The 24,376-nt window shown below is 34.7% G+C and overlaps 1 protein-coding gene across 3 annotated transcripts in view; it reads left to right on the top strand.

The window, feature by feature from the left end:
• Window positions 1-24,376, top strand: part of LOC117611482 (uncharacterized) — an 89,322-nt gene that overhangs the window by 60,974 nt on the left and 3,972 nt on the right. For all 3 annotated transcript variants that reach the window (XM_034339502.2, XM_034339456.2, XM_034339482.2), the window contains one exon: window positions 20,847-20,959. In XM_034339502.2, the coding sequence (XP_034195393.1) occupies window positions 20,847-20,959 (113 nt within the window). The remainder of the gene's footprint in view (window positions 1-20,846; window positions 20,960-24,376) is intronic.

Genomic DNA, 24,376 nt, shown 5'->3' with positions numbered 1-24,376 from the left:
TAATAATTAAATGTCTATTTTGACCCAGACCTCACACGGGTATACTAACAAAGAAATATGTTCAAATTTCTCCAAATATTCAAAATTTTATTATTAAACAGAATTATTGATAATACAGTCTCACGCTTTGATAAAGTAACTAAAATGCATCGTTGCACATGCATCAGCTCCAACAGTTGCACTCAACAGAGGATGAAAAAGAATATAAATTAAATTAATAAACGTCATCCCTGGAAAAGCTCGAGATTGAAGGATGGATAATATTTATCGTATTATTCATCCCCCAAAATACAAACAGCCTTCTGTTTAAACGTTTTCCAGGGAATTATCTTGTAATTAAACGTGTCAACGAAAGTACTAGGACGAAAATGCATCTACTACACGTGTCATACAGAATGAAGTTCCTAATAACAACTGTTAACTAGTTTCTCGTTTATTCATACAAAATACGTGTCGTACAATAATTTCCAGCCCCATTATGCATCATATTAACTGACACATATTAAACAGCGGAACGTCATTTTATCAATATGCAATTTTCTGCATGCATTCGCGAACAAGTAATTAATGAGAGCGACGATGCAATAAGTGTGTTTATTTTCCACCCGTTTTGTTCGTCAACTTACCAAGTCATCGTGAATAATTATCCATAAGTTCTGTCAACTCTGTATTAAGTCAGTCAATAGGTAGTCAAAGGGTTAATTTTACAATCAAAATAAAATTTTCTTAGCAAAATTTTGGAGGATCCAAAGAGATTATTAATACGTAAAAGAATTTTATGTTTTTTTTCCTAGTATTTCCTAGTTTTCTTAGCAAGTAGCATTTTCTTTTTCCTTTTTTATCATTCTGTTTGCAAACGATACGAAATGAATGAGCTCCAAGCAAAGTTCAACGAACCAGTATCATCTTCAAAAATAAAAGTGCAGGTTAAACGACCTTTGAGAGTTTCTTCGCGACTTTTCCTAGCTCCAATCTGTGCAAACACACCTGCATATCTGCTAATTTCCGTCTCGCCCCGAGCCAAAGAAAACTTTCAAACGATGGAGAACGAAACACTGCAAACACTTTCAACACTATTCCCCTGGACAAGCAAAGGGGACGAAATATTTGCAATCTACTGCGAAGTGTATAGAAAAATGAAAAAAAAAGAACTTTCTATTTTCTAAGTTCTTTATTCAATAGAAAGAAATAATAGATCGATGTTTTAGAATAACAGTATTGAAAATAACGAACCGAAACGAAAATCACTTGAAACACTTATTTCTTCTTTTACTTTCAAATAAAATTGGATCAGGTTCGTTGCCAGTAGTGCTCTTGTTTACCCCCTAAAAAAAAGGGATTTTCGACAAAATCAAAATCGAAAGAAGAATCGCCGGGAAATAGTTTACGAGGGAACAATCCGCAAACGTTTAATCGGATGAATGTCGCGAACGGGAACGATTGGAAGACAGGGAACAAAGGAAAGGGGAGTACGGACAACAAATAAAACTTATCAACAAGTCGGACGGCTGTTGTTTCATCTGGATGCAATCGATGGGCCACGAGGGTTTGATTGGATGGCTCGCTCGAATGCATATTGCAACGGACGAATATCGAAATCCCTGGCGCTCAATTAAAACCACGACAAGGCACGTTCGAAATATCGAGCTGACCAACTTCCAATCGTTCAACGAAAAGATAGAGAAATAAAAAAAAAAAACGTTGACCCCTTGCAATTTTATTTTTTCGCGCGCTAACAGTCACAGTGGGGAGAGTTTTAATAGATTAATTGCCACAGTGAAAATTGTCACGTGTAGTCAGACATGCCATAATTTGATTTTCTATTTAGGCCAATTATTTGAAAAAATAATTTCTTTTCTTTTAATATTATCACAGAAAAATGATGGAAAAATTATTCAGGATATTAGAAAGAAATTTAATCTATCATTTTCATTTATCGTATAACAAGTTCCTAACGTAATTTTAATAGTATTCAGAATTTTTTTACAATTATTTAAGTAATGATCATTAGTAACCTCTGCAGCATTCAATGTGTTAATCATTGCCTAACATTACATTAACTGTTTTGATTAATAGTAAAATGATACTAATTACCATATCATTACCATAGCTAAGAAATTTCAAAATTCAAAATTAAATGAAACATTTCAAAACTAAGAAATTGAAAATATCCAATGGCCACTATACAAATATAGCAAAAGATGACTCGATACAAAAAAAGAAAATAGAGAAGGATAATCTCAGTCGCGTTTACTTCGATCGGGTTATTATATACTCATCGTAGCGATGCGCTATGGATGCTCTCAGCAAGGCTTCGAGCTGTCTGGATCTGGGAGACGCTGATAAGCAGCTGCAGACAAAACGAGCATTATGATGCGATCGTTTCCGACTCCGCAAGCCTAGCTGAGCAGGATCAAGCCTCTTCCGCCTCGAAGAGGCTGTGTTTCCTTGCGCGAGTCACCTGAATGAAGCTTTGAATTTGCTTCGTTGAATCGTATCCTTCGAGTAGCTGTTCGAATCCTAAGCTGTTGCAGAAGTCTTATCCTCTGTATTCAATCCATTGATGGATGCAAGAGCAGTATATCTTCAATATTTTGCAATCGATTTGACATCGTTAGTTTTGCTAGGATCAATCCTTTCTCTATTACAAGCGAACATAATCGTCTATCACAAAGTAAAATGTATCCATGTCACAGGGTAACTCGCATTCTCTTTAATATTCTATTCGATGGATAGCAAGTTAGCATCGAGAGCAGAAGCCGAGATGTCGATTCTCCGGAACTCGTGGTTGTTTTTCATTATCGAAATTTCCAATCGATCGTGAAAGCGGCGTTATAAGTTACAAGAAACATTTACATAAGACGGCAGGCTTCACGGTAACCGAATGGTCACAAGATTTACGTTCAATCTGGAGAAATGTATCGTAAAGTGTATCGAGTTTGCTCTGCCAAGGCCGGTCCACTATGGAGAAAGCGGTTTCGTGACTGGATAGTTGGTAGACCATGGTGTCCAGCCGATGTCGATCTTGTTTGAACATTTTTCGATTCGTGAGTTTCGAATTTGCGAATGAATATTTGCTCGTATACCTTGGGAAAAAGAATTCATCACTATTCACTTTTATATAACATTTCGTTCCATTATTCTTGCCCTCAGCCAAGTTGAATTTATTTATTGTCAATATTAATTTCCATAAAACCATCAGCCTCTAATTGATATGCCACCATAAGTGTCATTTTTATGTTATCAGGTCGTATTAAATTTGTTATGTTTCTAAGTTTATCATTTGAGACGATAAAATTTAATAAATATGTTTGAATTTTGCTACATTCAAGACACTGATATTTATATTCGAAAGGTTTATTCGAATAACACCAGTTTGAAAACTGTTGATCGCACTTTCGAGATAATCATTGCTACTTCGAAATCGATAATGCACTCTGTAATTAACTTCAATCAAATGTGAGCAGCAGAAACAGCAGCATTGACATTTCATACCGTTGCAGTTTGCATTCCATGCAGAATACTTGTAACTGGTCTTCGTAAATATATTCCCAAACGTTCAATTTAATAATCATAAATACCATCGAATTTTATTACGCTTTAAATAATGGGAAAGAAAATACCTTGCACTAAATAAAAGTAGAAGAAAGACTTTATATCAAAGGGTTAATGTTTACCTGTTTAACCCTCGAACGACGGACCATGAAGAGAGCCACAAACCTTTAAAAATTATTTTTCCAATATATGTTTTGTAAATATGGGTCACAATCGATCCAGGCTCCGCTGTTCAAGGGTTAATTAATCAAAGGGTCTGTCGAATAAAAATAAAAATAGGTACATTTAAAAATGAACAGAATGGAAACTTTTAGACTCTCATTTGAAACAGTTAAAATGAAGTTAGTTCATTTAGATAATTGTTTAACGCAATTAACATCTATCTTCGAAGAGGTGGGTACGATTACTTTCCCCACTGATTTTACTGCAGGTGAAAATCGGCTAATTATCGAGGTTCCGTTTCAATTTGTGTTTCTAGATCAACTAGCGGTTTATGTATTATCATAGATCGCAAAACTTGGTTGCAACAACCTGTCTTTTCTTCTAATAAAATTTAATTCCAATTAACGATCAACTTCGCAAGAAACTGATTTTCTCAGGAACTGATATATTGTTTCTATTTACAATCTGGTAACAATAATTCAACGTTTTAACAGCGCTCAGTAGGTGGAAATGTAGAAATGGTGCATTTAAGATAAGCGTAACGAATGGAACAGTAACTAAATACAAATCTCTGCTTACGTCATTTCTAACAATTAACGCTTCTTCATTAAGCCGAGGCATGTCTTAAGTTTTCCTTAAGCTACGACGAACGAACACTTGTTGCAACGAATGCAAATTCACCGAGGTTGGTTCAACTAATTTCAAGTTTAGATCACTGTTCGTTGAAAGGATTGTTAAGACAGAGCATAGACTTCTAACATAATATTCGTGAACTTCATTTTAGTTTAATTATGAATACTCTGTCATTTATGTTCTTAAGGATTTTATTTTTTAGTAAATGTTAAAAATGATGATATTTAATATTAGATGAAATTCAATTTTCTAATTCATTCAACAGAACACATTTTATTGAATTTTAGGGGAAAAGAATCAAACTCAAATGCTGTTTTTTTCATTTATTTTGATCTTCAGTGAGGATATTACATTTAAAATAAAACTAATGTTTTTCCAAATTACATGTACATATTTATATTAACAAAAGAATGGAAGTTAAATTTATCAGAAAAAAAAAAATATGAAAATTTTACATAAATTAATTTCCAAAGCCTAGCAAAATCTAATGAAATAATCTAACAAATAAAGCCTAATGAGGTCTGATGAAAATTTATGAATAACGTGTCGAAGTTGAATATTTCGCAGAAATATCTTGATCGAGTTTGTCGCAGCTCGGTTATTCCGGTTGATTTGATTATTTCGAACAGTTTCGCGTGCCAAGTCTGGTCCGCGGCGTTGCTGGATCGCCAGAAAGAAACTGGTCGGCCCTCGGACGACTTTCATTCGAGATTTAAACGGTAACGATTGAAATTTCCACGGTGTCACTCGCCACGGCCGATCGAGTTAGCCAACCTTGAATCGGTGAACGTGTAAGACCCACTGGCCGTTTAGATTGCTCAGCTTCGTCCTTGTCAAGATCGTGGCTAAGATCTCGCGAATCCTCTTCCAGGATTTTTTCAAACTCTCACCCCGGTCTAGCTTGTTGGACGTGTTCCGAACGAAGCATCGTATCCCCGGAAGCCGATTCGACGCGACGGAGATCTAACGGTTGAGAAATCTCGAACACGTTCCGAAAGCTTTCAGGAATTTCGATGGCATTTCGACGTTTCTATTCGAACGCTGCCTTTAAAGATGAAAATCTGGACCGATCGAAATGGTGGAAGAACTTTTGTTTGACTTTTCATCGGGTATTGGTTCGATGGAATATTCCTATGCACCATTAAATTTGCTCTATGTTTTTAGAATTTTGTTTTGAAACAAAAATATTGTCAAAAGAGTTTGAAATTATACGTCTACCTCGAGCTTGGAAGTTTTCATATTTTCAGCTGGATCTACAGCTCAACGAGCATTTCCATGTTTTTCAGAATGTTGAAAAAAATGTTTCTGCAATTACGCTTTTGTTTGAAATAACATGAAAATGGTAAATATTATAATATCATAGATAAGAAGGAAACGAAACTTTTTAATAACATTTCTATTTTTTCGATAAGGAATTTTATTATTGTAATTTTGATATTCTTTTTTGTTATACTTATCAAATTCATAGAATTATTTCAGGAAACTTAAAAATTTCAAACTGTCAGTTTTGTATATTTTGCAAATCTTCACATGCCACATCAATCATGGAAAATATCCTCATGCCTGACGTGAAGTTGAAGTCAGTTATGTAATGTTATTAATGTTAATAGGTCAAAATGTTATGTTGTCTTTACTTCTGTTCACAATTCTGGCCAAGTCATCGGGATAGAAATAGAAAGACAGAAATAAAAATATTTCTAATCAAAAATGCAGAGGATATCTTCGCAAGAAAATAAAACCTCGAGAAATCGAGACTCGTTTCATCTACTTAAAAATTCATTAGAATACCACTATGAATTTTTTATTTATCAAATTTTGCCATGATTTTCATTTCGATTCTCCTGTCATATTTCAATTAGGTAATTAACACAATCACGAAACAATAATATCCAGGAGGATATTGTATTTCGAATATCAATTAGATACCGTCTTTGATCCAACATTGTGACGAAATAAAATGGAAATTACCTGTTGCACGATTCAAATACTGAAAACGTTGTCCACGACTGTTGAATATTTTAGGAACGAAATCAAACTTTGGAAGGGGTCGGTTGTTCACTGCTGAAAATCATGTAATAGACATTCAAATCATTTCTTTGGTAAATGTGCTGAATAAATGATCACTTGTCTTATTATAATAACTGTGATGGGTGGAATATTTACAAGGAGAAAAAATTTAATATTTCATAACATAATTTTGCAATTTATAAATATAGAAGTTAGGTTCTCCTTAGGCTCTCTCTATTGCATTTTAATTAACTCCTATTTACATTGAACTTGATCTCATTTCTGATCATCAATATCTCAACTATAATTTCATCACCAATTTGCAAATTATTACTAAGGAAAATTCTTGAAATTTTTCAAATTTCCATAAAACACACTCGCCAGTACCTCGTCTCATTTATCATACTCCAATGCCATAAGACATCAAATACTCCATCATACCATGAAGCTATAATTGCATTAAAAGACGTGCATCTTCTTCTATCCCGCGTAATCTCTGCCGTATTTCGGTGGCGTAAAGAGCGTTAGACGAATTAAATGGCTTGGGTGCCTTTCTAAGCGTGACCCTGGTTACGAAACAAGCCACCGTGGAATCTCGACTTTCATTTTCTATCTTGCTACCTTCTTGCGACCCGCTTGGCGCATGTTATTGCACGTGACAACCGTTGCTGGTACACGTGTACCAGCGTGTGTCCACTTGCGACAAGTGCAAATGCCCGTAAACGTGTTAAGATGACTATAAATAGTAGCCTGTTCCAGAGACGAACTTTCAATCTAGGACAACCACTGAATTGTTTACAGTTTTTTGTTTGACAGGTGCTTAAACGACACTAGGCTCTGGATAATCCTTTTACTATTTCTCTGTCAAGTACATTGATAAGAGGATAGGAGGATAAGAGGGACCGACCTTTAGTCGATTCAATACTGAAGAGTGCCTTCAGGTATCTCTTGCAAAGAAAATTTGAATAAGTGCTAGAAAATCTTTTATTTTGCTTCTATTTTTCTTTTGGAAGATACATTGATAAGAGGATGCAAGGTTGACCTTTAATGGGTTGGTTGTTGAAAAGTACCATCAGGTATTTTCAGGATAGAAAATTTTAATGAGTGTTAGGAAATTCTGTATCCCTCTTCTGGTTTTCTTCTCAATTCTTTTACCAGGTACATTGATGAGAAGATGTAAGATTGACCTTTCATTGGTTGAATGTTGAAGAGTGCCATCTTCAGGATCGGAAACTTCAATGAATGTTAAGAAATGTTCTATCCTTCTTCTATTTCTCTTTTTCAATTTTTTGTCAGGTACATTGATGAGAAGATGCAAGGTTGACCTTTAATTGGTTGATGCTGAAGAGTATGAGGTATCTTTCAAGTCTCTTATTTTAGTGCTTATGAAAAGAAGTTATGATTCAATTTAAAAAGGCGAAGGTTATATTAAAGTTCTTATAATTCTTTCACCTATAGAAACGTTTTGTTTGATGTAAGTTATGAAACAGCCACTTCAAAGTTACACAATTTTTATTTCATTCATTTTTCTTTGGATGTAGCATTGACACAAATAGAAGTAAATACCTTCCAATTAAGTTAATCTTAAATTAAACACCTATTGCTTTATCTGAAATTGGTCCTTGATTAGACAGCTCTTATGTCTTTTTTATTTAATAGCACACATGATTTTTATCTCCTCCATCAAGATGGTGTGAGGATAATAATCGTTGCTTCATTTCTTATTACTAAACCTTTATAATTTTTTCTTTTCGCATTCTTGCAGCTATATTTCAATTCCAATTTTGATTGTTTGAAAATTAGATTGAATATAATTAATCATATTTCACATTTTCCCCTCATTTTGAACGCACCATATTTTTGAAAAATATGAATATTTCATGGTGTCGTAAAAAAATGTAATTGCTAGGATATTAATTAAAAGTGTACAGAATTGAACGCGTATATTTCACGCTGATGCCTCTTTCTCGTGGCTGCTTTCTTTAATCCTTTCTCTTTCTTTGGAATTCGTTTTCAACTGACCTGATCCTGACCGAGGCCTACATTCCTGTTACGTGTGTTCACTGGCAAAAGGCATTGCGAAAACGATCCTGCCGTTTCGTTCTGCTATTAATGTACTTATACAGGGTGCACTAAAAGAAATGTACATCCCTCTCAATAAATCATGAAATGTTTTGTTTTTCAATAGAAGCTTTAGAATTCCTAATTAGAAAAGAAATAACTGTCTGTCACTCAATCAACTCTTCTTTTCAAAATATCTAAATATTATAGGACTCTTTCGATTCTTTTCTTTCCTTTCTCATCACCTATTTTGAAACATCTTCTATAAATCATGTGGTGATATTAGTGTATGATGGCTATCCATCGCGTGGAATACGAGTATCACTTAAGAGAAGAGTAGAGAAGCAAAGATACCTCGACGCGTTTTGTAAGCTTCTTAATGGCTTAGATGATTAACGCGACAAAAGTGTGGTAAGAAATGGCACGAGAACGGTAGCTTTTTTCATTGACGTAGAAGAAACGATGGTAAAAAGAAGTGTTGAAAAAGAATTACGTATTTATTGTTTGCCTGGCTTCATTCACGACAGAAGCTGAATATTATTATATTTCAAAAGGTTGAATGAAATCTTTTTTAACAGTGGATCGACTCTTAGAATTAGACCTGAAATAAATGAATGGATGATAAATGATATTGAAGTAAACATCGAATAAGCTAAATAAACATTTTGGAAAGTATCATGAATTTTACAATTTGAACGGTGTAAAAGTTTCTAATTTATTACACCTTTGTAATTGTATATATTCAATGTTCTGAATACAAATATAAAATTATCATATATTAATTTCAATTAAGGAAGAGAAATTGAATTCCAACTCTATAAATTCTAATAAAAATTTCCAATTTTCACATTCAGAATTCATTTAATCGATGAATAATAAGTTTAAGATAAGGAAATTTATATTTTCCTTCATTTTCGCAAATAATAAATTGAATAATATCATACTTTCTAGTTTGTAAATCTTCAATTCATGGCATCTCTTTTATGCTCGAAATATTAACAATAACTATTATGTCACTGTACATCAAATGACGAATTTCGAAACGTAGAAAGTCTGACATGAATTGATGACATAAAAGTACCAGAAAGTAACACTTATGACACATCGATTTGAAGCTTAAAGTTTAGTGAAAATGATTATGTAAAACTTGCATTAATCTTCTTAATACAAAATGGCTGGATGTCAGTTATAATAAGCAATGACAGATTCCAAAGCATAGAAAGTCTGACACGAATTGATGACATAAAAGTACCACAAAATGGCATTCATGATATATCAATTTAAAGCTTGAAGTCTCATGAAAATGACTATGCAAACATTCCATTAATTTTTTTTTATATAAAATCAAAAAATTTATTTTTCATTTGTTACTTTACCTCTAATGCTATTCAAAAATTCTTATCTCTTTATTTTTTATTAATTATTCAACTGCGTTCAATTTCACAACAATCATCATATTAAAACTACTTTATCTTCGAACGTGATGGATAAAAATAGAAAAAATCCTTTTGTAGGTATTTCAATAGTCGAGGAACGACACTGTCGATCTGTTCTGTTCGTCGAACAACGTACATCACTTTGCCCGTCGTCTTGTGTTTTATTTCGACGTTTCGCCGTGATTGGAGGCGTGATATATTTCCACGGCGACGACTCATCGTGTCGCGATGGAAAATACAAGGTATACGATTCTCAATCGGGTCGTGTCACGTGGATGTCGTCGAATAATCTTGGTTAGAAATCTCCCTCATGAATAATTCGAACAAACTGTCGATACTTGCATGTTTGCACTTCGCATTCTGTACTGACACCTGATTCGAACCGATCGTCTTTGTAAGTATCCTCGACATCCGCCCTGACGTCGTCTCTATTTTCCGCGGAAAGTTCATCACCAGGAGCGCAAACTTTGCCCTCGAAACACGTCCCATATATTCCTTTTCTCTCGATGGAAAAACATTTGCTTTCGATTCAACGACACGGAGAATTTTCGAAGTTTAAAAAGAAATCTCGTTTCCGGAAACCTTTGCTCCTTATACTACTTTTCAGTCATTCAGAAGAGATTCTTTTTCAAAATGAACTAGCCAGATTCATATCATATATATTGCAATTTATTTTTTATAATTTTGTAAAGATATCAAGATTCAATAATTTTTTAACTTTCTAAAAAATCCTGTGGCGAGATGAATCTATTTTCGCTTCGTAAAATCGAAATTTCAAGCGTTCCAAACACGCTTCGACATACGAACCCAGAAATTCCCGAAATCTACGAAGCTACCAGCTACATTCCTCCGATCATTTTATCTCACGACGAATTATTATCTTGTGGATATTCGCTGACGCAAATATTCCTTTCACTCGGGTCCGTTTTTACGCCGACATCCGGTGGACTGTTGGTACGAACGAACGGTCGAATCATCTTGCCGCAGCATCGCTGGCAGATGGTTTAGCGATAGCAAATTCACTATAGGAGATTTAAAATTCCGCCAGCTGGAGAACCCTTGGCCGAAAAGCGAGCTTACTTTACGACACGTATCATCCACCGGCATGCGGACCAGTCTATGGTAATCCAAAGTGGTGGTCTTCAGGATGAGGGAACCGGCGAAGGTCGACCAGCGTGGAATCCGATTGAAAAGCGAACGTAGAAGCCTGTTGCCGTTCAGTTCGTCGTTGTTTGCCCAACTGGGTTTACCGGCTGTTTCTCGCGCTGACTCAGGTACCCGAAAATTCTTTTTACGGTTCCTCCTCGTTCTTGATCCTCTTCTGGGAACAGCTTTCTGCAAAATCATAACTTCTAGAGTTTCACTGTTGGTTTTTTGATGGTATCGTAAAATTTTTTTTAGAATAGTATGAGGTGTTCCATGAGTGCTGAACGTGTTAGTTTTCTTTAGAAAAAAGATCCCCCATCGCTTGATTTAACGCTTGAGCTTCGGATCTTGAAATAAATGAAAATATTTCAGAAGTTATTGATATTAATATTCGCTTTGATAATCGCATACTTAATTACCAAGTGGAACAACTTGTTTTGAAAGTACCCTTGGGAGCACCCTTTGATTTTACTTACAAAATTAAAAAAGCGTTGAAGATATAATACCAAGTGATTCTACTTCGATAGCCAATGGGTATAGTTGCAAAACAAAAACCTCGTAATTGTATGAAATTTGCATAATGCTGTTCTACCCGAAAATCATTTGTTGCTCGTTACTTAAGTGATCGTTGATGCTGCTCTAATTGGAGTCTGTCTGAAGTCAGTCGATTGATTAAGGATAGCTTAACTATCAGTTGTTGGTAATAAGATTTCGTTACGTGATTCTATTGTCTTGGATAGATCTCGAGGTTCGTAATTGTGAAGCAAACAATGGGGCGGAGTAAGTACGTAGGGAATAGGTAAGAGAAGGTTTCCGGGAGATTTACACTTCGATGGCTTTAAACGAGCGATTGATTTCGGATGAACCATAAGTTCTTCAGCTTTGAAAGGATTTCCCGTGTGACTATAATAGAACGATCGATGTATCACGATATAATAATTGTATTAATTATAAAATATCTCGAACTTGATCCGCTATAACAAATTCCCCGAGGAATTCGTTTCGCGCACAAAGAACAGACTCCATTGGAGGTCAGCATCATTCCAATCCTCATGACTCACTCGATCCTTTTCGATCCACCAATTTCTCCCAACAGAATCGGCCATTCCTACCGTTTAACGACTGTTAAGCACGCGTTCGTCGAATAGCTGGTGCATTTTCGAGCATAAAAAGCAGCTAGATCGCCGATCTCCACGACATTCCAGGTTACAATCCGTTCGCGATAACTCGCACGTTTGAGAAACCCTCTCGGCCGCACGTGCGAGCAAACTCCATTCACTTTCGGACCGTGCGACACTCAGCATCTCGTTGATCCTTGATCGAAAGATCGACCGATTGTACGCGATTGTGTGATTACAAAGGACGATTCGACTGTTAGATTAGGACTTATGGTCCTACGGTGGACTGGTACAGCTGCAAGAACGACTAGGAGGGATGAAGGACAACATGTCGGGGCTGATTATGTTCGTTTTACTCCTCGGATCATTGGAGGCTGTTCCTGGTAGACTCAACGGTATGTGCACAGTGTTCTGGGGGGGTATGATGGATTTTCAATTGATTGTTCAAGTGTCGTGCTGCTGTGGTGATTTCTATGGAAGTGTTTGTGTGAGTTTATCTGAACAATTTATGGTTGAGAGTGAAACTGAATGAATCTTTATGGGAAGTGTCTTGGAAATATTGGGTAAAATAGTTCTGCAGAATTTCAAATTACTTGTTTGATTAATTAATGTAAATGTAATGGTTGAGAGGTATTTTTGAAAGGGAAGTTGAAATGAATCTTTGTAGGAAGTGTGTTTGAAAAATAATTCTATAAAATTTGAAATTCCTTATTTGATTAATTAATATAAATGGGTAGTGGATAATCTTCATTTTTCCTACGTTCCATTTAGGATCCCCTTCAGATTTATTATGTATCTTTATTATTCTGAATTTACTTTTTAATTAATGTGCATCTCTATTTTTTTTTTTTTAACGATCCTGTAGTTTCTGATAGATTCTGATTCCATCGGTTTCGACAACTTTCGCTGACCATGATCGCGAATACTTTGTCGACCTTGGAAGCTATGTTCATTGAGCAAGGATATAGATCGTGGTCGTAGCCTCAGGTGAATTCCACTCCTTCGATCTAGTTTCCCTCACCTTCTACCTTGTTAAATCGATTGGATGTCATCGATAGATATCTCAATTATTGATCTGTACAATGGATCAGACAGATGAAGGTTATTTCAGTGGATCACCTGTTTTATTAATTACCCTTCCACAGCCCATTTTTAATTTTCATATTCCTATGGTCTGGAATAGGAAAATACATTTGCTTATTTTCCTACAATTTTTATTTTATTTCATTTCATTTTATTTATCTCAAAAATGAAATCATAGTTGCATATCTTTGCTCAGCAGTGTCTGCTAAAATAACCAAATGTCAGTATGTGCTCATAAATTTTCAAGATTTGGAATAAAACCGTTGCTGATGCAACTAATAGCTACATCAAAAGCAATGTAAACGAAACTTCATAATTTAGAAAGTATAATCTCAACTCACCGTTCACCTTGTTGATATTTAGCACTAAACCTTGTATATTATCAGAAATACTGCAACTTCGACAAAAAGGTTTCCCTTGATAATTTTCAACACAAGAGACTGAGACTTGTTTTCTTGTTGCTTCATAATCAGAACTTAAAGGTTATAGATTAATCAAAATAAAATGCAGGAAAAGGTAGAAAACTATTCAGTTATTGTACTAAAGTCTCCTTAGATGAAGTATCAGTTAAACGAATAATGCAACGTATAATCATTCTTAACATTAGAAAAAACTTTCACTTAAAGAAAGCTGACCATTCGCACAACATTCATGCACTTTTACCTACTAGATTTCACTTGATGTTAAAGTTCATTCGCAGACAACTGTGTACTGTTACCCGACAATTTACAACACGAAATCACCGGACATGCATTTGAAATCAACTTCTCGATTCCGATTCGTCGAACAATCTAACTAGTTCGAGTCGGTTTCCGTTCACTTCCGTTGGTCCTCGAACGATTACGCGAGGTCCTTTCCGGTGTTGCACGTGGTAAGCACGTGGAACGATGCAGGAGATCATTAATCACTGTACACGATAGCGGGACAGTGAAAAAGATTAACGAAGCTATTGTGAGTAAAGAACATTGGTTCGGTGGTGTTACGAAACTCCTAAGAGGGAAGAATTATCGTCAGGAAACTCTGCGGGTTCGATTTGACCCGTAATGAAATTATGCCGATACCTGGATGTCGATTTTCAGATTAAATTAACTTCAATTGCAATAATTATAGAATTATAATGAGAAAGGGATGTGACCTTTTAAAATAGATTAATGAATAAATTACAAAGGAGAAAATGAGATTAAAGTATTATATTTTAGAAAATCTCTGAATTTTTCAAAGTGCATCTAATGCATAGGTCTCCTTAGCATTAGATGCAACGAAGCAGTGTAATACAATGTAACGTAATACGATATCTACTTTTTCTAAATGAAGTGATTGCAAGGTCAATACTAATGATTCTAATTCACTGTACGTTCTAATGATATAAAACGATCATTTTTATTAATAGTACTTTTATCTCTCTGGTTCTATTATCAAAACCAGTATGCTGCAGAATGTAGAACGAAAATTGAATTTTCAATTACAATTGAACCCAGCAAATAACATTTCGCGTAACTGTTTCTTCGTTCTCAAATTCCGCATTAAAATAATATCACACCGTTGAATTTTGTAACTCGAGCGGATTACACGACGTTGCACTCAGCTGCGCGCAGTCATTGCACCGCAATGCACTCGATCTGCCCGGTAGAGCGGAAGTATGAAGCTATGCAAGCTTTCCTTTCCCTCTTCTTCTATCTCCTTAATGTGTCATATCCTGTATTTCCCTGTCTCTTTCTTACACCTACTGTTTCCAAATCCTTTGCCCTCTGTAATTGTGTCTTCGATACTCTTTCTCCTGTTTATCAACAATTTCCTCTTGCCTCGATCGCTCGAATTCGGTGAATGCTCGTCACGCTTCAAGAAATTCATTTGCAAATAAAATGTTACTAAACGACACGTTGACATTAGCTGTTTTGATTTTCACCGTGCTGGTGAAACCAGATTATTCTGGAAAGGAGGTATACTTCCACATTGGGTATTTATATGACAGTACAGAATTTATTTATGTAAGGAGAATCAGGTATATGGAACACTGCATGTTTAATAACAATTATAAATAGGTATTTTTAAATTCACCACTTGTAAGAAATTTATAAATTAAGAATTAAAATTGCTAAGTAGCATTGGTAGTAGAATTTTAATTTATAGCGTTTGAACTAAAAATTATAATGTGAAAATAAATAATAAGTGCACTTATGAGGAAAATGGCGGTGCCACGTGTTACCACATTTCCCTCTAGGTATTCCCAGGGAAAATGACAATGGAGTGAAGAGACCCAATATATGTATATAGGTTTGTGGTTCTTCATCACTTCTGTATAAGCCCCTTATTTAATAATTGAATTCATCTTATTTTGTTTCCAAATCATTTTTAATATTAATATCGTCGAAATTAAAATTTTAAGAAAAGAGGTACTACATAGCAAAATAAATGCTTAAATTAAAAAATTAATCCCTGATATTTTCAATAATTAATATTTGAATGTGTATTGCAATATACAGTCGTTTTCCTTATGGCATGTTGAATATTTGCTCACTAACTGTTAACGTAATGCGCTTTCGTAAGAGAAACATTGGTTTGATTACATTTTTTATGCAAGTCTGATCGTGGTCTTCCGTTTATCCGATCGTTCCTCTTGTTTTACTTAGTTGCTAATGATCGTGGATTAACCAGGTCTGGTATCCCGGAGTAGTTTCTTGCGAAACATTCTCAGCTCGTTACGCTCTAGAAGAATAATTTTTCAACAAGCCGGGTCCGAGAATGCAAAATAGGCGAAGTAAATATCACGAAGGAGGAGTTTTGTGGTTTTTGAAACGATTTGAACGCATGATTTCAAATAGCTAACGATGACCGTAGGCGTTAATGGAATTTTCCTGTTTAACATTGTTGCGTTACAAGTTGATCTTGATTAGAGAATGTTATATGACATACAAAATTTAAAATCGTATTTATTAACAATTTTGGCCAATGGAATTTTATAAAGTAATTACATTATTGAAACAAATAATCCAATGATGCACTGACAGAACAATTTAATTACTATTTAAACGTTCAAGATTTTTGATCACATTTTTGATATTTATAAAATCTCATACCAAAGCCAGATATTAATATATTAATATGCTTTTGCAAGGTAAAACGAATACTTCAATTAATAATGCAATTCGCTATAATTAAAATTATTCATTAATACTAATGAATTCGATACAGTCAAAATGTTTTTAAATATTTCAATTGTATTATAGTTTGAGAACTTCCATCGGCAATTATATACCATCTGATAAGAGTAATTAAAAAATGTCTCCATTATACATCCAGTTTTATAATAAAATAAATAAAATAAGAACTCAAGTATGGGTTAAATTACAGACTGAACCCAATACATTTTTCTTCTCTTATAATTCCCTCGGCAAAAATAAACTCCTTATTTCTGGCTGGAATTTTTTACGAAAACTAAGATGGAGTTGTTTTTCTTCTGCATTCCTCCCCGCCATGAGTAATTCCCCAGAGGAAGCTTAATTATCCTGTCTCACGCGAAAGGTCATCACGAATTGACGCAAACAGGCGTCTGTACAACATCGACAGAGAAAGTTTCAGAACCGGTTGATTCTACTCTCTTCGGCAAGCTTCTGTTACGTGAAAGAATAAAAATGAACCGTTCGAGCTGAATGTACCTCGGTAATTTCAAGTCCTCGGAATAATCGATATGCTTCCCCGTAATCGTATTACGTTCGAGCTTCTTTTTTAATATCAGAATCCTCTGCTCTATCGAGGGAAAAGAGGAAGATATAATGGATATTGACGAATGGAATTATAATATAATTATGGTCGTGAAGGAATTGATCCTTCCAAGAAATTGTATTGCGTTATCGCCTATCAAATGGCTGATTTGGGAAGATATAAAGTCTAACATAAATTCATGACATAAAAGCATCACGAAATAACACTTATAATATATCAATTTAAAGTTTAAAGCTTGCTGAAAATTACAATGTAAATGCTTCTTTAATATTCTTAATAAAAAATGAATTATTGTTATTTATAATGCTGTGTAACATCTTCGATTGTGCAAATTAGTTGGTCGATATAGATGTTCCTTTGAACTTCCGGACGACCCTCTTATCGGTAATTTTCAAGTTTCCCGAATAATCTTTTGTCTGTCGAAAGAATTTTTCGAGCCGTCCTAAAAAGCTCGCACCCCTTTCACCGGTCGAACTTCCACGGGAGAACGTTTCCGGCAAAGTTGTCGGATTAAATTTTCCAGCCCATGTATCTTCCGTGGTGCACTCTTGCGCTCTGGTTTCACGAAGAATTGAGATAAATAGGAGGATAAATACGTCCATGCCGGAGGTGGATAAATACGAAGAAGCATGGTGAAGTTCACTTTTACTAATTAACCTGAGTTAAAGGGTGCCTCGAATCTTCGTGTTCTTACGACGAACGTTCAACGTTTGCCTCTGTAAGTGGTGGAGATCTATTTAATTAACTTTCACATTCATGGTGTGTTCTAGTGTGGTTAAAGTTTTTAATCAGATTATATTTTCACATTTATTAAATATTGGCAAAATTATTCAGCATTACTCAGATATTTTAAATGTATTATATTTATTGATATTAAAAAGTTAGTTCATTTTTAATTAAAAATTTTTGTTTATATCAATTCTCAAGTGAATCAATTAAAATTCAAAGCTGAGTTTACCCTCCAAATATCTAAGTTACAAAATGTCACAGCAAGAAAATAATTAGAATTTTAATTTTGAAATCAATTTACCATCAATCTCGTACACTTGTCAAAATCTTCAATGCAAGCATCAAAAAATGTAAATTCTTAGGTCTCTAATAAGTATTAATTAATGATTATGCAATCATTAGTGAGAATCTTAATCGACGATCAGAATTTTTCATGGAGCTAATTATCTCTTGTATGTATGTACGTTTTGCGTTTCGCCAGGGGGGCCGTCATTGTAATCAGCAGCAAATTAGGTCAATCGTTGCTCATAAAATTATAGGCTGGCCGGTTGGACGTGTTCCAAACAGCTGCCAGGCAAGTTGAATTTACCAAGCGATCCCTGACGTGCGCCAGCTTTTATAACGTATTCATTAATTACCGAAATCATTGGTGAATTAACGCGTTTTCGATCGTTACAACTTTGGAAGGCATCCTCGTGATAACGAACACGCGTTTAGTAATTGTTCCGGTCAATCGGACTTTGCAAATGAAGTAAATAAACGCAATATTTGGCAACAAACAATTGTGTGGATAGAATGACCTAAAAGTGATGTACATAATGAAAATTATGTACCTTTTACGGTAAAGAAAATTACAAAATTGAAACTTGGAAATTTGCAAACTTACAAGTTCATAAACTTACGAATTAACAAGCTTATAAATTGGCAAGCTTGGAAATTTGCAAATTTACAAAGTTAGAAATTTACAATTTCATAAACTTACGAATTAGCAAGCTTATAAATTAGCGAACTTCAAATTTGCGAACCTACAAATTAGCAATAGTCAAATTCGTGAGCTTACAAATTCGCAAACCTACAAATTTGCTTCTAATTCAAACTTCCCACATTTCATTAAATTTTCACCTAATTTTATGCCTCCATAGATTTACCAAAGGTGAGCAAAATGAAAATTCGATATTTTTGATTAAGGATCGTCGATTCGCAAATCTCGTTCGTATTTCGAAGTCGACAAAAGCGTCCAGTGACGGTGGACGTGTCGGCGCAGCTTTTAAGGCCGGTAATGGCCGTTCGCGGATTTGTAAATTCACGCGATGGATTTCGATCTGGTGTATTGTGAATTCGGTATTGTGCCGAACATGGCCGTTTATTGGCCGGTTACGAAATCCCAAGGCTTGTCGATCGTACTCCGTTAATTACACCGCGTCATTTTTATCGTGCTATCACACTGGGAATAAATTCCTGGTTCACTGTAGAATTTAACTTTTGATATATCGGATAACGTTATCGAACAAAGAAAAACAAGTTAATTCGATCAAATTCAAAGGTTTTGTCATTTAAAGTTGAAAGAATAAAAATCTTTTAAAAATTAGGAAATAGTTTAAGGGTGACAATTTTGGAGCAAATGTGAGAACATTTTCGTTTCTGAAAAATATTCCATATTTTAATTTAATTTAACATTTCATACCATTCGTGTAATTTTAACGATGGTTCAAATTTTCTTAATTATTTGGTCACATCGAATAAGTAGCACAAATCAATAATTGACACCCTGCCTATCATAGAAAGATTGCTAACTGATATCATAAGTTTAATTATGTTTAAATGACTGAGAATAATTCCGAGAAATAACTCCTCCTAAAGTCCATTAAACTTTTCGAATCCTCGCATCGGAAGCTTCAGTTCATCGAAAAACAGTCGTGAACTGAATCACGTAGCTAACCCAGACTCTAACCACGGTGTTGCGTGTCAAACTGGCCACTGCATTGTGAAACAATGGTCGGAGGTGCTCAATGAAATTTAATAGCACTGACCAACGAACGAGGAACTCTACGATTCGACCCATGACCATTCTTGGATATCTGGGAAATCTCCTTAACACGATTACTGTCACACTCGAAACTACCCTATCATAGTATAACATATAGTGATAAATATTATCATTCATTATTTAGTTGAATTATTCGAGTTATTACGTAGTATTATTAAAATTGTAATTATTGTTATTTATTTTTAATTGACCCAATGCATCAAAATAATTACTGAATATATATTTACCTCATTAAAGGTGTTAAATTGTATTTGATAGAATTGATGCACGCCTTTCTGTCAGATATTTTTATTGAAATTTCACGAAACAATGGCTCTGGAAAGGGTTGTTTTGGTGGGGCGGAGAAAAAAGTGGGACAGGAAGTAAGAGGTAGCGGTGTCTATTAAGAGTTCCGTTGAATATTAATGCCAGGAAACGTATTCCAGGACCACGTCGCGGCGATTAACGGAGCGATTATTAAAATATGCAAAACGCCATTCTAATTAGCCCGTTAACGAAACCGAGAAGGCGTTTTGTTCGTCCGCAAGCAGCTCCTTTTATTCCTGCTGAACGAAGAAGAAGAAGATGATGATGAAGATGGTATCCTGAGCAACTTTCTCGCGATGCAATTTTCTCGTATTATCCCGCTCGATTACGCGAATACCTTGCAGTGGACGCGATAACGGCACGATGCCCGTGGAAAATTAGGATTTCTGAGCAATTCTCGAAGAGATAATCGAAAGGTTAATGAATGTGTCGAGCATGGAACCTTGTTAACACTTTTGCAACCAGCTTAACAATTCAATTTACTTAAAAAAAAATTTGATTTCCCTTCTAACAAGATAACTGAATTTCTTACTTAGAGGCAAAAATAATTTTGAGTACAGGGGAAAGGGGATTGGTACTATGAAGGAAAAGGACTTCTTAAAAAAATTATTAGAGAAAAACTATTGTACAAATCGATTTAATTTCTTTTTTATTAAAAAGAGAATACATTAAAGATTATTTAGAAAAATTTTCGAAATTGAATATAAGCAAATATGGCTAAAAAATTAATTTTTGCACTTAAGTGTAATAAATGAATGAATGAAATTTTTAAAAATACAATACAATAGCTGCGGCAACAAAAGCTTAATACTAAGATTTTCTTCACGTTTTCTTTTACAGATGACTGCCCGAACTGCGTGGACGAGCACAGTAGCAGCCTGGCGGCGTCGAGATGGACGATGCCATTGTTGAAGCTAGGCGAGAAGAGATACTACCTGGGGATCTTCTTCAAGGTATCACAGCTGCCAATTACTTTGATTTATCTAACCGTCCGGTGAACGCGGCCTTCCGGACTTGATCAAATTATTTCCAAGCTCGTAAGTTTCCCGCTCGCCGTCTCTGCACGCTTTACGGTGCATCGAATCCTGGACCAACCTGTTATCGATCTCTTCAGCTGAGCGTGAACCTCATGCACGCTTTGTGCAACGCGGAAAAGTGAGTCTGACCGATCAGAACCCTCGAGAAATTGCGATGTCTTCCCCTTGAATGACGTAAAATAAGAGATTACCTTGTCAACTTATTGCCGAGACGGGGAAAACTTCGTTCCACCTTTGATAGGCAATTTCTTGTAAAATAGTATTCATGAAGTTGACGTTCACTCTGTGTTTCACGGGTACCTTCGATAAGAAGTCCTTTGCTCTTTTTAACGTTGAAGTAGTCGAGCATCGAATAGCGTCGCAGGCGGTTGACACAGGATCAATTTTGCATCGTGTCAAAATTCTTCTTCCATGACTGAGAATGAAAATAAGTTCTTGTGAAGTAAACGTTCAAAGAAAGCATCAGTATGCTTAAGAATTTTGTTTTCTTGAAAGTATTTTACCTTTTATCGTCTAATGCTCTTTGGCTGAATATTTTAATTAATTTACAGAGAGATAAGTTTATAAAATTTATTCAATTCAGATGAATTACTGTGTTTTAATTAAAAGATAATAAAACTGGCTATGGAATGAATCTGATATAAATGGATGAGTTTGAGGGATGTAATAATACAATATGAACAAAGCGTTAAAATCTGTTGCATATAATAGGAAAAATAATTAAATACGAAATAATGCATTAATATTTTGAATGCCATATTACCTATAGCTGAATGAAGTATAACTTCGTTTTAATGAGAGCAATTTTAATTAATCAATTACAAATAATCTTTTCCATTTCTTGAAGATTTATCCAATAAAAAGAGCCAAATGTTATAAAAATAGTATACCAAATTTATCGAATTTCTACTTTCTTTTAGTATTCAAATTACTATTTCCAAATGAACATATATCAGTACCTCGTCAACACATGCTGGTTTAACGACTTCGAATTTCACATTCACCATTCTAATGTACAATTCTAATATAGAAATTTCACAACGATCCCGTTAGTTCGGAATTAGGAATACCGTGACACCTTTAGCACTTCGAGGACGATCGATGCCCAGAAGTACCATTAACCCATTTATTACGTATTCGTGTCTAGTTTAAACCCATCACCTACTTCTTTGCCGTCTTCCATCTAACCTAGACCCCCCGAAGACCTACTTATCGCGACCACGAATTCATGCCAGAGCAAAATCTTCAAACAATGTCTGTTAAGAACTGACAGCTTTTCTGCAGAGTTTCTGAGATTTTAAATTATTTCTATTTCATTCCTTTAATGGTAGAGTCTGCTTTATTCAATTCCTTACCTACTTATTATTCATTTAATTCACTTTTATGAATATTTAATCTTCATCACTTTTTTGAGAAAAAATATTATTTTAGAGTTGTAAAACCATCATTTTTTTATAACAGTATACAATTTGAGAAAAGTTTCTTCAAAATGGGGTGATTAAATATTATTGAAATTGTAAAGTGAGGAATTTGAAAAATGTGTTTAAAATTATTTGTTAAATAACTTGATTATCTGAAGAGCAAGCATGAGTTGACTCTCTCGTTTCCGAATCGCTGTCCGAAAATGGATATACTTACGGATGAAGCGATGGAACAACTCTCTCTCCGTTGCTCCACCTCGGGTCACCTACTTTCCTTGACTCGCACGCAACGGAACAGTATTATTAAGAGAGATTTTGCAATCAGACAGCGTGTCCGGTCTGCGGCCTTGCAACGATCTCTCTGAAAGGGTGGGTGGAAATGACGTAAAGCCTTCCTCGGCCGATAAACGGGTGTTTCGCAAACAGGCCAACGTTTCTGATCTTGATCCTCCGTGTAATCGGATCAACGGAAACGGAACGTCCTTTTGAACATCCCTTTTGTTTCGTCTGCAAACAATCACTTTATAACGGTGTCCTTTGAGTAAAACCTTTATTCTATATTCTTAACCCTTTCGCTGGAAAAATAACTCAGACGCTTTTATATTAAATTCATTCATTTTTCAGCTGTTTATAACTCCTTCAATTTTTAATAAAGTATCTTATAAAATTTGAATTTTTACTTTAAATATACATAAATATATGTGAAAAAGCTCAGCTTATCATCTTTCATAATTTTCTTGAATTTCAACACTTTCTTTAAATTATTATTTATTTTCTATTTAACATAATATGATGATTTCTTTAGATTTATATCTTAGAATTCTTCATGGACGTTTTCCTTTCGTTTAATATTGGAAATTGTCTGATACAGACTTATACTGTATCAAGAAATTTCTAATGAAATTTGTTTTTTGAAATGCACCATACGAGGCAAAGTAATTACATTGTACCGTAGATTGTAGATATTTGGAATATTTCAACGGCATTGTCGCTGGGAAATACACAAATGTCGTATGCAGGGTACACTTTTCTTTGCGTTCACCCTATCGCGGGAAAAATATGAGAATGCTTGTTGCTCGGTCATTTGCTAGCTGTAATGGAGCACCAAGGGAAATTTATGCGGACCTGTGCTCGCATTTTTAAGCTCGTATTTTCGGAGTGATGTGTCCGCTACTCTTTTCATCCGATGATAAACGAACTGAACGAGAAAGACGACGGGTATCAATGTAGATTGAAATGAAGAGGCAACATTCGTTTGAAATTAAATTTAATTAACTCTATTTCATATAATAGACGTAGATGATTTGATTCTACCTTTGATGATTTGATTATATCGAGATGTTGCATATCAAACGAAGGATTTTGGAATCAATGTATGAAATCTGAGTGAGACAACTTCATGACAGAAAATTATTTCAAAATGGCACTTATGGCATATCAATTTAAAGCTTAATGTTTGATGAAAATTACTGTATGAAAGTTTCATTAATATTCTTAATACAAAATGAATAATTAAGAATTGAATATTCGCTAATGGACAACAGATTGATTGATCCATTATTCGTTTCAACGAAACAGCAGCCATTTTGTATCGAAAATATCAATGAAACGTTTGTACAATCATTTTTCTGAAAGTTTAAGCTTTAAATCCATATGCCACATGTGCTATTTTACAAAAATTTTGTGTCATGAAATTGTCTTAGACTAATTAAATCATTAAGTACTATTTATTTTACCAAACAGTTTAATCTCCCCTTTTCTCTATAAACACAGTATTTATTGATAAGTAAAAAGCGTTATGTGCATAAACAGACGATTTCAAATGGACGAGTTATCTTTCATCGATAAATCGATACGCAATGTTTCATATTTCCACATTAATGAATGAACGTAGAAAACGATAACATAATTC

Source organism: Osmia lignaria, chromosome 9 (genome assembly GCF_051020975.1).
Source record: "Osmia lignaria lignaria isolate PbOS001 chromosome 9, iyOsmLign1, whole genome shotgun sequence".
Classification (NCBI taxonomy): domain Eukaryota; kingdom Metazoa; phylum Arthropoda; class Insecta; order Hymenoptera; family Megachilidae; genus Osmia; species Osmia lignaria.
Note: the sequence above shows the minus strand (reverse complement) of the source record. Positions and strands in the feature narration are given on the sequence as shown.